Below are 15,424 nucleotides of genomic sequence, written 5' to 3'. Positions count from 1 at the left end.
TCCTTTTCTCTCCCCCTTTGCTCTCCCCATTTCTTTTTTCTTCTTTAAGTACCCTTGTGCTCTCTATTCTCCTCTCGGGCATCTGGTCTCTCTATCTGCCATAAGCCTGCCTTTTCTCCTTATCCAATCCTGCACCCCTCTGACATTCAGGGTTCTCTGGACTCCTCTCAGATTCTCTGTTTCTCCCTCTCTCTCTCCCGCTCTCCCTGGGTTGAATTTCCCCCATCCTGCCCACCCTGGGAATTGTAGCAGACGGGACACGGACCATGCAGAGATCGTTGGGTGGGATTTTCCGGGCTTGGAGCGTGTGCAGTCGGGAAATCCCACCCTCTGTCTGTCTCTGTTCCCTCGTCTCCCCGTCTCTCTCCTCTCCCTGTCTCTCTCCCTCTGATGGTTTTCAGTAACTGGTTCCACATCTGTCTAAACTTCCTTGTTCTGCAGTTTCCTGTATGGTTTAGTGTATGAAATCTGCCTTTCATAAAATCCTAGATTTAAGCAGCACAGAAGACCATTCAGCCCATTGTGTGTCTGCTGCCTCTTTGAGTAATCCTCCAATATCTGCAATCATCAAGAATCACTGAATCCCTCCAGTGCAGAAGGAGGCCATTCTGTCCATCGAGATTGCACAGACTCTCCGAAAGAGGATTTTACTCAGGACCACTCCCTGATCTACCCCTATAATCCTACACATTTACCCAACCTGCACATCTTTGGACTGCAGGAGGAAACTGGAGCGCCCGGAGGAAACCCACACAGACACGGGGAGAATGTGCAAACTCCACACAGACAGTGACCCGAGCCGGGAATTGAACCCGGGTCCCTGGTGCTGTGAGGCAGCAGTGCTAACCCACTGTGCTGCTCTACAGATGGTTCTGGTCAAATTTAGATTTGTTTTGAAAGCTCTGATCACAGTATTATTGGGAGGCTGGAAGGGCTCTGGCTGTGGGGCTGTGCAGATCTTGTCTGTACACTAATGGTGTCTGTGATTATCGTACACTGAGCTGCCAAACACTCAATATAAACACTCACCTGAGAACTGATGGTGTTGCAGATTCCACAGGGGTGATGATCTGTTTGAGTCCGGTGTTATGAAGAACACTGGGTCTGTGCTGGATGGTCTCATGTGTAAGGGGGGAGCGTGAGAGGGGGGAGCGTGTGTGGGGTGAGAGGGTTGAGCGTGTGTGGGGTGAGAGGGTTGAGCGTGTGTGCAGTTGGTATTCAGCTGTTGGCCGATTCCCTTCGTCAGAGCCTGAAACAATAAGAAAGTAAAACTGAGGCCACTCGTAAATGCTGTTCCCGTGTGTCTGTGCTCTTTCCACATGTAGTACTCAGGGATTTGGAAGGCGCTGTCTAAGGATCCTTGGTGAGTTGCTGCAGTGCATCTGGTAGATAGTACACACTGCTGCATTGGTGGTGGAGGGGTTGAATGTTTGTAGATGTGATGCAAACCAAGCAGGCTGCTTTGTCCTGGATGGTGTCAAACTTCTTAAGTGTTGTTGGAGCTGCACCCATCCAGGCAAATGGGGAGTATTCCATCACACTCCTGACTTGTGCCTTGTAGATAGTGGATAGGCTTTGGGGAGTCAGGAGGTGAGTTACTCTCCACAGGATTCCCAGTCTCTGATCTTGTACTCACTGTGTTTATATGATTGGTCCAGAATGTTAGTAGTGGGAGATTCCGTGACAATAATACCATTGGGTGCCATAAGATCATAAGAAATAGGATCAGGGTGTAGGCCATTCAGATCAGTGACTCTGCTTTTCAGGATCTGCCTTAACTCCACAATCCTGTCTGTCCCCCACAGTCCTTCACACTTAATTATTTAATTAGTCCTAAATAAACTCAGCGATTGAGCTTCCACCGCTCCCAGTGGAACAGAATTCAAAGACTGTGGCTCTCGAGAGGAAATTTTTCCTCATCTGCTTCAGAAATGGGAGCCCCTCATTTTTGAACCTTAGAACATAGAACATGGAACATTACAGCGCAGAACAGGCCCTTTGGCCCACGATGTTGCGCCGACCAGTTAAAAAACAATGACCCACTAATCTAAACCATTCCCTTTTCATCCATAAACCTATCCACAGATCTCTTAAACGCCCCCAAACTAGGCGCATTTACAACTGCAGCAGGCAGGGCATTCCAATCCCTCACCACCCTCTGGGTAAAGAACCTACCCCTGACATCCGAGCTATAACTACCCCCCCTTAATTTAAAGCCATGCCCCCTCGTGCTAGCTTTCTCCATCCGAGGAAAAAGGCTATCACTATCCACCCTATCTAAACCTCTAATCATCTTATATGTTTCAATAAGATCCCCTCTTAGCCGCCTTCTTTCCAGCGAAAACAACACCAAATCCCTCAGTCTCTCCTCATAGGACCTCCCCTCCATACCAGGCAACATCCTGGTAAACCTCCTCTGCACCCTCTCCAAAGCCTCCACATCCTTCCTATAATGCGGGGACCAGAACTGCACACAGTACTCCAAGTGCGGCCGCACCAGAGTTGTGTACAGTTGCAACATGACGCTGCGACTCCTAAATTCAATCCCCCTACCAATAAACGCCAAGACACCGTACGCCTTCTTAACAACCTTATCTACTTGATTCCCAACTTTCAGGGATCTATGTACACATACACCTAGATCCCTCTGTACATCCACACTATTCAAAGTCCTCCCGTTAGCCCTATACTCAACACATCTGTTATTCCTACCAAAGTGAATTACCTCACACTTCTCCGCATTAAACTCCATCCGCCACCTCTCGGCCCAGCTCTGCAACCTGTCCAATTCTTCCTGCAAACTATGACACCCTTCCTCACTATCTACCACACCTCCAACTTTGGTGTCATCAGCAAATTTACTAATCCACCCAGCTATACCCTCATCCAGATCATTAATAAAAATTACAAACAGTAATTTTTGTCCCCTCGCACTGGGTTCTCTCACGGGGAAAGAATCCTGCAGTGTCTCGTCTCCCCCCCCGCGCCCCCCCCCACCCCGAGAGTCTAATGTTTCAATAACATCATCTCTCATTCTTCTAAACTCCAGTGAGAATTGGCCCAATGTCAAATTGCTGGTGGAATTCCCCTGTCCCAGGGATCGGAGCGAGTGGGGCACGGACTGTGCAAAGATCATTGACCTGGAACGGGATTTTCCGATCTTGGGTCGAGCGAGGCTGGAAAATCCCATTCGTTCACACGCCAGTTTAGGGAAAACCAGTTAAAACCAATCAGCTGCCAAGATAACTCGGAGTACAGGAGCCCGCGGTCACCACGGTGATACCCCATCCTGCTCCCTGATTGGACAATCACCACACCCATCCCCCTCGCAGTCCTGTTGTATAAATGTCAATGTTCCATTTACAGAGTCCCGGATAGTTACACACTCACTACGTGGAGTTCATCAATTATAGTTTCTCCGCTGGGGGAGAATTCCGAATCCGTGTGGAGCGGAGTAACTCCTCCGTCTGGGACGTTCCCACAGGATTGCCATTGGCTGAAACCACAATGACAGGCGCCTTTTCAGGCAGCCCAGTTCTACCTGTTTCCATGGAGACAGGATGACCAGATACTTTCAGCACTAAAACCTCCTGCTGGCAATCTGGTTGCTGGGAAATCTCTTTCTCTCAGTTAGTCATAGAATCATAGAACCTACAGCCCAAAAAGCCCATCTAAGCTAACCCCATTTGCCTGCATTTGGCTCAAATCCCTCTAAATCTTTCCCATGTATCTGTCCAAATGTCTTTTAAATGTCCCTGCCACAACCACTTCCTCCAGCAGCTCATTCCACACACGTGCCACCCTCTATAAAAAAGTTTCTCCTCAGGTTCTCATTAATTCTTTCCCCACTTAACAAACCTGTGCCCTCGAGTTCTCGATTCCCCAATCCTGGGAAAAAGACTGAGTGCATTCACCCTATCCATGCCTCTCATTATCTTGTACACCTCTATAAGATCCTAGCCTGTCCAATCTCTCTCCATAACTCAGTCTCTTGAGTCCTGGCAACATCCTTGTAAATCTCTTCCGCATTCCCTCCAGTTTAATAACGTCTTTCCTATAGCAAGGTGACCAAAACTGAACACCGTACTCCAGTGTGGCCTCAGCAATGCCCTGTACAACAGCAACATAACTTCCCAACTCCTATACTCAATGCCCTGACTGATGAATGCCAGCAAGCCAAAAACCTTCTTCACTGCCCTATCTACCTGTGACTCCACCTTTAGAGAACGTGCACCTGAACTCCAAGATCCCTCTGTCCCACGATATTCCCTAAGGTCCGAACATTCACCGTGAAAACCCTACTTGATTTGATTTTCCAAAATGCAACACCTCACACTTATCTGTGTTGAACTCCATTTGCCATTTCTTGGCTCACTTCCTCAGCTCATCAAAATCCTGCTGCAAATTTTTGATAACCTTCCTCACTGTCTATAATACTGCCAATTTTAGTGTCACCTGCAAACTTACTGGTCATGCCTTGTACATTCTCATCTAAATTTTTGATATAGATACCAAACGGCCTCTGTGTTTCCTTCTATATCCACTGGATTAGACAGGGTTCTGGTTTTTGATAACAGGGGCAGCGAGACCGGAAGTTTCGGCCCGAGGCCAATGGAGATTTCCGTTGCCCGCTCCGATTCTGTGGCAGGCGAGGCGGTAGATTTCCGGTGAATGACTCCAGAGATCCAACTCGATCCACTTCCAGAATCCCTCATAGACATGGCGCCATCCAATGAAAATGACTGCTTTGGCTGACGTGGATCAGGGTTTATTTTCTGACTGCTTTTGCTGCTCTCGATCTCCCGACAGGTCTGCAAACACGAGGCTGAGTCTCGCTCTGTGAAGCTGCTTCATTAACTGCTCTGCTGGTGGGAGCCGGCTGTTACAGGCAGAGGGTCCAGGAGGAATCCTGAGTGCTGTGAATCGATGTATGTCCCGACTAGAGACAAGGTGACTTGAAGAGTTTGATCTTGTGATGTATTGATGATGTTATCAGCAATGCGGCCAAACTGACCATCAGTCTAATCCCCAGCTGGAAGAGGAGTAACTTCCCCAAGAAAATCACTCACTGGTTTTATACTTTTGTGGACTGAAGCATCTCTTTCAAAGTATCACAAAGAAATCTGGCAACAAATCCACACTCCAAATCCTGGAAAAATCCCGTGAAATAATAAATATTACCAATCAGTGCTGCAGCCTTTCAAAAGGCAACAGGATAAAAATATCACGAAACCAAAGCTGATGAGAGAGATTTGATTTGATTTATTATTGTCACGTGTATTAACAGACAATGAAAAGTATTGTTTCTTGCGTGCTGTACAGACAAAGCACACTGTTCATAGAGAAGGAAAGGAGAGAGTGCAGAATGTAGTGTTACAGTCACAGCTAGGGTGTAGAGAAAGATTAACTTAATGCAAGGTAAGAATATAAGAACATAAGAAATAGGAGCAGGAGTAGGCCATCTCGCCCTTCGAGCCTGCCCCACCATTCAATAAGATCATGGCTGATCTGAAGTGGATCAGTTCCACTTTCCCGCCCTCTCCCCATAACCCTTAATCCCCTTGTCTATCAAAAACCTATCAACCCGTGTCTTAAAATATTTAGCGAGGTAGCCTCCACCACTTCAACAGGCAGAGAATTCCAGAGATTCACCACCCTTTGAGTGAAGAAGTTCCTCCTCAACTCTGATCTAAACTGCCCTCCCTTTATCTTGAGGCTGTGCCCCCTAGTCCTACTGTCATTTCTGAGCGGGAAGAATCTCTCTACCTCTACCCTATCCATCCTTCTCATTATCTTATACGTCTCAATAAGATCCCCCCTCATCCTTCTAAACTCTGAGTACAGACCCAGTCTATTCAGTCTCTCTTCATAGTCCGACCCCCTCATCTCCAGTATCAGCCTAGTGAACCTCCTCTGCACTCCCTCCAAGGCCAAAATATCCTTGCACAAGTGCGGTGACCAAAACTGCACACAGTACTCCAGCTGCGGTCTCACCAATGCCCTGTACAGCTGCAGCAAGACCTCCCTACTTTTATATTCAATCCCCCTCGCTATGAAGGCCAGCATCCCATTCGCCTTCCTGACCACCTGCTGCACCTGCAGGCTGGGTTTTTGCGACTCGTGCACAAGGACCCCGAGGTCCCTCTGCACCGTCACCTGCTGCAGCTTTTCGCCTTTTAAATAATAATCCCTCCTACTATTATTCCTGCCAAAGTGGATAACACTAGGATTGTTGATGACAATCTCCTTTGTTTTGTTGACATTGAGGGAGAAATTATTGTTGCTGCACCAGTTCACCAGATTCTCATTCCTGTTCTCTGTCTCATCATTGTTTGAGATCCAACCCACTACGGTGGTGTCGTCAGCAAACTTGAAAATCGAATTGGAGGGGAATTTGGCCACACGGTTATAGGTGTATAAAGAGTATAGCAGGGGGCTCAGAACACAGCCTTGTAGGGCACCGGTGTTGAGGATGATCGTGGAGGAGATGCCGTTGCCTATCCTTACCGATTGTGGTCTGTGAGTTAGGAAGTTCAGGGTCCAGTTGCAGAGGGAGGAGACAAGACCCAGGCCATGGAGTTTGGAGATGAGTTCCATTGGGATAATAGTGTTGAAGGCTGAGCTGTAGTCAATAAATAATAGTCTGACATAGGTGTCCTTGTTATCTAGGTGTTCCAGAGTTGAGTGCAGGGCCAGGGGGATGGGATCTGCTGTGGATCTGTTGCAGCAGTAGGTGAACTGTAGTGGATCCAGGTAGACCAGGAGGCTGGAATTGATTCGTGCCATGACTAACCTTTCAAAGCACTTCATAATGATGGATGGCAGAGCCTCTGGCCGATAGTCATTAAGGCCACGCTGCTTGGCTTCTGAATAACAGCAGCAACCTTCACAGAATTCAGGGTGAAAGGTCACACGACACCAGGTTAAAGTCCAACAGGTTTACGTGAAATCACGAGTTTTTGGGGTGCTGTCCCTTCACCAGGTGAAGGGGAGTGGGGCACACAGACACAGGATGCTTAGGCAGGGTGGTGATAGCCCGACACTGACAGGTGATCGAGAGTGTGGACTGATAATGCCTGGTGAAGGAGCTGCGCTCCGAACATCTGTAATTTCAGATAAACCTGTTGAACTTTAACCTGGTGCCCTCTGTGACCTCTCACCCTGTCCACCCCAGTCCAACTCTGGCATCTCTGCATCATCACAGAATTCAGAATGCTTGGGAATATTCTGGAGCAATGCCTGGAGCAGTGCTCCCTCTGCCGTCTATAACACAAATTGCACCAATGAATTGAGAGCCTGGGGAAGGAACTGGCTCACTCAGTGTTATCTTGTTTGGAAAAAAAGCAAGGCAGTGCTAAAAACTTTGTGGCACATTTGTGCTCACATAAACCTTCCCATGGTAAAAATGGTGGGAGTTTTTCGCTGTGGGGCAGTGCGATGAAAATTCTGAATGATGGAACTCCTATACTGAAAGATTTGAAAACTTTGCCAGACGAACAACATTCCGGTTAACATTTCAGTCTCAACCTTCCTGAGCACGATGGGGGAGAAGATTTGAACCTCCTGTGAAGTTGGGGGGCTCCTTGATGCCACTTTGATGTCAACAGCAGTCACTCTCTCTTGGTTGTTAGAGTATATAAAAGGAAGGGAGTAGCTAAAGTGAATGCTGGTCCCTTAGAGGATGAGACTAGAGGGTGGGAGGGGGGATGAGGCGGAACGCAGAAATGGCAGAGACAATAAATCAGTATTTTGCCTTAGTTTTCACAATGGAGGACATGGGTATATTCCAATAGTAACAGGTAATGCAGAGGAAACAGAAAGGGAAGAGCTTAGAACAATCATCAATAGGGAAATAATACTGAGAAAACGATTGGGATTGATGGCAGACAAAGCGCCAGGGTCAGGTGGCCTATATCCTGGAGTATTAAAGGATGTGGTGGCGGAGATAGTGGATCTATTGGTTATAATATTCCAAAATATTATAACTTAGCAAGTGTGAAGTTGTCCACTTTGGTAGGAATAATGGTAGGAAGGACTATTACTTACATGGCGAAAAACTGCAGCAGGTGACGGTGCAGAGGGACCTCGGGGTCCTTGTGCATGAGTCGCAAAAACCCAGCTTGCAGGTGCAGCAGGTGGTCAGGAAGGCGAATGGGATGCTGGCCTTCATAGCAAGGGGGATTGAATATAAAAGTAGGGAGGTCTTGCTGCGGCTGTATAGGGCACTGGTGAGGCCGCAGCTGGAGTACTGTGTGCAGTTTTGGTCGCCGCACTTACGCAAGGATATTTTGGCCTTGGAGGGAGTGCAGAGGAGGTTTACTAGGCTGATACCGGAGTTGAGGGGGTTGAACTATGAGGAGAGGCCGAATAAACTAGGCTTGTACTCGTTACAGTTTAGAAGAATGAGGGGAGATCTCATTGAGACGTATAAGATGATGAATGGGATGGATAGGATAGAGGTGGACTCTTCCCGCTCAGAAAGGACAGTAGGACTAGGGGGCACAGCCTCAAGATAAAGTGGGGGGCGGTTTAGAACGGAGTTGAGGAAGAACTTCTTCACTCAGAGGGTGGTGAATCTCTGGAATTCTCTGCCCGTTGAAGTGGTGGAGGTTGCCTCGCTAAATATTTTTAAGACGCGGGTTGATGGGTTTTTGATAGGCAAGGGGAATTAAGGGTTATGGGGAGAGGGCAGGAATGTGGAACTGATCCACTTCAGATCAGCCACGATCTTATTGAATGGCGGGGCAGGCTCGAAGGGCTGGATGGCCTACTCCTGCTCCTATTTCTTATGTTCTTATGTTCAAAATTCCCTGGATGTGGGAAAGGTTCCAATGAATTGGGAAAATGCCCATGTAACGGCCTTATTAGAAAAGAAAGGGGGGCAGAGAGTAGGAAACTATAGAGCAGTTAGATTAACATCAATCGCTGGGAAGTTATTAGAATCCATTGTTAAAGAAGCAGCATCGGGATATTTGGAAAGACAAAGTCCGTGGGCTTTTAGGAAGGATAAGTCGAGTTTGACAAATTTCCTAGAGTTCTTTGAAGTTGTTTCAAGCCCTGTGGATAATGGGGATCCTGTAGACGGATTATATCTGGATTTCAGGAATGGGTTTGATAAGATGCCACACAGAAGGTACGATCACATTGGGGGGGGTAAGGGCTAAAGGGCATTGACAGGTTAGACCTGGAGTAGCTGCTTCCTCCTGGGGGGTGATCTAGAACAAGTAGTTGTACTTTTAGGATAAGGGGCAGCTGATTTAAAACGGAGATGAGGAGACACTACTTTGCTCAAAAGATCTGTGGAATTCACTGCCCCAGAGTGAGGTGGATACTGGGACATAGAATAAATTTAAGGAAGAGATAGGTAGGTTTTTAATGAGTGATGAGGTGAAGGGTTGTGGGGATTGGGCAGGAAAGTGGAAATGAGATCAGCCATGATCATATTAAATTGTGGAGCAGGCTTGAGGGGCTGGATGGCCTCCTCTGCTTCTAGTTCTTATGAATAATTAGACAAGGAACAAAGACAAGTTCAGCACAGCAACAGGCCCTTCCACTCTCCAAGCCAAGTCTCTCTGTTGAATCCATTGATTGACTCTGTCTCCACTGCGGCCGTGAGTTCCACAGATTCACAACTCTTTGTGAGAAATACCTTCTCCTCATCCCAGGGTTTGAATCAATCTCTATCTCAACAACTCTGGCCTCTTGCTCCAGACTCTCCCACAAGGGACAACATCTGTTCAATGTCCACCTTATCAACCTCCTTTAAATTTTATATTCCTCGATCTGATCCCCCCGCATTCTTCTGAACTCCAGTAAATCCAAGCCCAAACTACTCAACATCAACCATCTCACCCCTGGAATCAATCTGGTGAAGCTCCTCTGAACCACCTCCAGTGCCACCACTTCCTTCCTTAAAGACGATGACCAAAACTCAACACATTACTCCAGATGTGGTCTCATCAATGTCTTATACAGTTGTAACAACACTCCTCTACTTTTATACGCTAAATCCTTTGCAATAAATGCCAAGATTCCATTTGCCTTCCTTATCACATTCTGCACCTGTATACCCACTTTCTGAGACTCATGCACAAGGACACTCAGATCCCTCTGCACAGACGCCTTTTGAATCTGTTTCCCATTTAAATAGTAATTTGCCTTTTTCTTTTTCCAGCTGAGAAGGATTTTGGTCCATTCTCCTAGTCTATCAGTATCTGCCTGTAAAACCTTTATCTCCTCTTCACTCTCTGCTTTCCCACCTAGTTTGGTGTCATCTACAAGTTTCACTACATTACACTCTGTTCCTGACTGTAGATCATTTGTATAGATTGTAACAGTTGAGGTCCGAGGACTGACCCCTGAGACACCCCCCTGCTTACCATTTATCCAGTTAGCCAATCCTCAATCCAATCCAGTATCCAACCCCCAATCCACTGCGATCTCACCTTCTGGATCAGTCTTTTATGCACCACCTTGTCAAACACCTTCTGGAAGTCTAGACAGACCACATCCACAGGTTCCCCACTATCTACCTTGCCGGTTATGTTCTCAAAAAGCAAGTTTGTCAAGCATGACATTCCCTTCATAAAACCGTGCTGCCAATACTGGATCAAGCTTTGTCTTTCTAAATCCTCCATCATCTCCTCCGTAATGATTGATTCCAGAAACTTCTCCACCGCAGAGGTCAAACTAATCGGCCTATAGTAACTATGTTTCACCTCTGTTTTTTGAGAGTTTATTTCTCACTGGTTTCTGGGTCTCTCTCTGCCTCCTTTCTGAACAACATGTGACATTTCCAATGCTCCAGTAGCTGAGGTTGGAGCTGGACAGGCAGGTGAGTGTAACACATTGTGTTAAAATCCACTGCAACTCATTTAAAACTCTTCCAATGATTAACTCAGACAGTAACATGGAACCCTCCACAATCACAGTCCACCATTACATCTTACCAGCTCTCCAACTGGAAGAGTGTTCAGTGACGGTTATAACTGATGGCATGGCTCTGTCCCTCTCCCTCTCTCTCTTGCTCTCTCTCTCGTTCCCTCTCTCCCTCTCTCGGTCTCGCTGTCGGTCTCGCTCTGTGCCCTGTGTATCAGTTGTCTTGCTGGTGGGAGTAACTCGTCCTGAGAAAGAAAATGGAGAAGTAACTCAGACTTTATCCAAAGCACGAAATGGATTTTCCAATATCTCAACAGGAGAATCTTCACTTGATATCTGAGAATTTATTGTAAACAAATTGTGACCACTCTCTCTCTCCCTCAGCAGTCTCACTCTCTGTCTCCCCCCACAGTCTCACTCTCTCTCTCTCACTCTCTTTCTTCCTCCCGTATTTCTCTCTCTCTCACTCTCTCTCACCCCCTGCAGTCTCCCTTTCTCTCCTCCTGTCTCTCTTGCTCTCTCTCCCCCAGTCTCCTGATCCCTTTCTCTCTCTCCCCAGTCTCTCTCTCTCTTTCTCTCCTGGTCTCTCTCTCTCTCTCCCTCCTGGTCTCTCTCTTCCCCGCCCCGTCCCAGTCCCTCTCTCTCCCTCCCATGATATCTCTCTCCCCTTGGTCTTTTTCTCTCTCTCCTGTGGTCTCTCTCTCTATCTCCCCCCCAGTCTCTCTCTCTCTCTTCTGTGGTCTCTCTCTCTCCCTGGTCTCTCTCTCTCCCCCCCCTCCCCACTACTCAGTCTCTCTCTCCCCCCAATTTCTCTCTCTCTCTCTCCCCCTGGTCTCTCTCTCTGTCTCTCTCCCCTAGTCTCTCTCTCTCTTTCTGCCCCAGTCTCTGTCTCTCTGAGTGTTTAGTGTTGGGTTACCAGGCGAGTGTGATGATCTGTGGTAGGGTTGGCTGGTGGAATGTGTAGCGTCTCCGGGGGTGTATGTGATGTGGTTCAGAGCTGGGTTGCTCCCTGTGAGAGTTTGCACCAACACGGGGAGGTGGGGGACGTGAGACAGACTGAGGAATTCTGCAAAAAAAATGTATCTATTAAAACATGAAGCAGAATTCAACTTTAGAAATGGACCTGGGAACACACTAAACCCCTGGGGAACATGCTACACCCCCTGGGGAACACGCTACACCCCCTGGGGAACACGCTACACCCCCTGGGGAACACGCTACACCCCCTGGGGAACACGCTACACCATACTACACCAAGAGGAACATGTGACACCGTTGGTACACGTTATAACCTAGGTGCCGATGGTGTTAAATTCAGAAACTCAATAACAGACTGTTTCACAGGGAATAGAAATTTTGAATATTGCACTCCTTCACTCAGGGTAATTTCCAGGAAGCTGGAAAATATCGGGATAGAGGGATGGTTGCAGGGTGTATGAAAAGAAGGATTTGTAAATAAAGTTTTGCACCCACCCTGCACCTGACACAATTACAGAATGTAAAGGGGCAATGAAAATGGATGAAACTATTTCAATATTTACACAAATTAGTGGTAATAATATTGACAAATATTATACTCTCAAAAATACTCTGTGCTGCTTCAGCTCATAATGTTCTAACTATGTTCGAGGTTGTGGGTTTTAACAGAAAGAAAAGAACGTGGTTTGTACATGGAGATTCAAGCTAACACACAACAGGTTTTATTGAAGAGCTGCTCTCTGCACTGCACAGAGTACAGACTGAAACTAAAACAGCAACACCCTAATGACATCACCATCAAATCATGTGATCAGCTCTGAGAGCAACCTGCAACCCATTTAAATATATAACAAAGTTATGGAGTGTTTTGTGTGAACACTAACAGGAGGTTCAGGGTTACAGGATGAAATGTTGGCTCGACTCGCGTGCTGGTTGAGGTGGGAGCACTTACCTCGAGGGTGCAGACAATAGCCGAGAGCGAGGGCTTGTTCTCGGGGGGAGAGGCCCCGGTGAGAGAGGGGGGCTGTAGCAGAATGATGCATTTGTTGGGAGGTGATGTAATCATTCAGTATGGTTTGTCTGTTCTCCATGGCGACAGCCTCAGGGCAGCCCCGCAGCAGGAAGGGGGAGTAGGGCTGAGGGTATCCGGGGACAGCACTCAGCTGTCTAGGGAGGCAATAAGTGGCTGCAAGCAAAAAGAGAGAAAAGCAGTCACTCAGCAGCCCAGAACTCTGTTCTAAATGTCCAATCATCAACTTTCAGAAATTCATTAAATCTACAAACATTTAAACTATCAAAGAGATAATTGCCACAGTGCTGGGAGGACAGGTGGGTGGGCGTGAGGACGGGCGGGTGGGCGGGCGTGAGGACGGGTGGGTGGGCGTGAGGACGGGTGGGCGGGCGTGAGGACGGGCGGGTGGGCGGGCATGGAAATGGGATACAGTATAATTTGATAAAGTGGATTCAGAATTGGATCAGTTGTAGGAGACACAGTGTGATGACAGAAGGCTGCTTTACTGACTGGAAGCCAGGTCCAGTGGCACACCACAGGGACCTGTACTGGGCTCCCAACTATTCGTCATTTCTATAAATGACATTGATGACTACGTGGGGGGGTAGGATTAGTAAATTAGCTGATGATACAAAGATTGGACGAGTGGTTAACAGTGAGATGAAGTGTCTTGGGCTACAAGATATAGGCGGAATTAGTCAAATGGGCAGATAAGTGACAGACGGAATTTAACCCTGAAAAGTGTGAGCAGGTCACTTTGGAAGGAATAATTTGACAAGAAAGTACTCAATGAATGGTAGGACACTAGGAAGTTCTGTGGAACAAAGAGACCTTGGTGTATTTGTCCACAGGTCTCTGAAAGCAGAAGGGCATGTTAGTCGGGTGGTAAAAAAGGCACACGGGACATTGTCTTTATCAATCGAGGCATAGATTATAAAAGCAGGGAAGTTATGTTGGAATTGCATGGAACTTTGGTAGGACCACAACTAGAGTACTGTGTACAGTTCTGGTCACCACATTATCAGAAGGATGTGATTGCACTGGAGGGAGTGCAGAGGAGATTCACCAGGATGCTGCCTGGGATGGAACATTTAAGTTATGATGAGAGCAGAGAAGACCGAGGGGTGATCAGATCGAGGTACACAATATAATGAGAGACATGGACAGAACGGGTAAGGAGTAGCTGTTTCCCTTTAATTGAAGGGTCAGTCGCGAGGGGACATAGGTTCAAAGTGAGGGGCAGGAGGTTTAGGGGGGATGTGAGGAAAACCTTTTTTACCCAGAGGGTGGTGAGGGTCTGGAATGCACTGCCTGGGAGGGTGGTGGAGGCACGATGCCTCACGTACTTTGAAAAGGATCTGGAGGATCACTCGGCACATTATTACATTCAGGGCTATGGGCCAAGTGCTGGCAGATGGGATTAGGCGGGAGTTCAGGTGTTTCTAATGTATCAGTGTGGACTTGATGGGCCGAAGGGCCTCTTCTGTGCTGGATGACTCTGTGATTCTGTGACTCCTCACAGTTCCTGCAATCCCACCCCACCCATTACTGCACTTTGGCCATGTTGACCAATCAGACTGGTCAGTTACTCTGGTTTGGATCCCCCCTCCTCGGGGGCGGAGGGCAGGAGCTGACGTTCCCAATCGCCAATAAATCCAGACGGTGGTTTTGTACTAATCCAGGAGAACAGTGGAGGGGACACGGAGCATCTTGTGACGGTGACACAGGCCGTGGGGAATAAATACCACACACCACTGACTGAAAAAACCGGAGCCAATCAGACGCAGTGTTGGAGGGAAGTGGTTGGGTTTATTTTGGGAGTGTTTGTGGTCAGATTCACTGAATATCTTCAACTAATCAACAAAAAGCTTCCTGAATTTTGTTCTTCCTGGGATTTGAACCCTTTGCCATTGCGGACAGTTTCCCTGTCGACTTTCATCAGAATCCTGTCAGAAAGGCCAAACGTTCACCTCCGAGGGAGAGAGGACCAACCCAGTACCTGCATCCAACGGGATTCCTCGGGCAGCAGGGTCAAAGGTCACCGGAATGCCGTTCCGATATAAATCTGCGGCGGTTAATCTTCCGATCAGCTGTTCGTACGGGCTGTTGGAAAAGTGTTCTGGGATCGTTCTGTGCGGAGATTTGGCAGACGCCATTTCGCGGGTTGTTGGAGTGGCTTTCCGTTCCTGCAAAACTGCTTTACCTCAAAGAAACAATGGAGAGGAGATCGATGAGAGTCACAGAAACTCCAACATAAACCAACTTGCAAAGAGACAGCGTGCAGATCCAGCGGAATAGCTGGAGGCCATTCAGCCCCTTGAGCCTATCCCACCATTCCGTTCTCTCACGGATGTCCTGCATCCTAACTCCATTCACCAGCTACTTCCTTTAATCCTCAATCCAGTAATCTCCAAAAACCCAGGAAGCCAAAAGCTAAATACGCGCAGATACTGAAAATCTGAACTAAAATCAGAAGGTGCTGGAAATACTCAGCAGGTGATCAGGACTCGGGCCAACCGCCCACAGGGACCAGGACCAGGCAAACACATTCCCAAT

At 47.6% G+C, this 15,424-nt stretch overlaps 1 protein-coding gene across 1 annotated transcript in view; it reads right to left on the bottom strand.

The window, feature by feature from the left end:
* The window catches only part of LOC145339773 (nuclear receptor corepressor 2-like), a gene marked incomplete at both ends in the record, with an annotated part of 85,181 nt that overhangs the window by 11,800 nt on the left and 57,957 nt on the right, over window positions 1-15,424 (bottom strand). The window contains 5 exon segments of the mRNA XM_080184301.1: window positions 1,030-1,249; window positions 10,950-11,123; window positions 11,795-11,944; window positions 12,809-13,042; window positions 14,868-15,071. Coding sequence (XP_080040427.1) covers window positions 1,030-1,249; window positions 10,950-11,123; window positions 11,795-11,944; window positions 12,809-13,042; window positions 14,868-15,071 — 982 coding nt within the window.

This window comes from Carcharhinus amblyrhynchos, unplaced genomic scaffold (assembly GCF_965287045.1).
Source record: "Carcharhinus amblyrhynchos unplaced genomic scaffold, sCarAmb.v2.hapA scaffold_665, whole genome shotgun sequence".
In the NCBI taxonomy this organism is placed as follows: Eukaryota; Metazoa; Chordata; class Chondrichthyes; order Carcharhiniformes; family Carcharhinidae; genus Carcharhinus; species Carcharhinus amblyrhynchos.
This window is presented reverse-complemented; position numbering and strand designations above follow the sequence as displayed.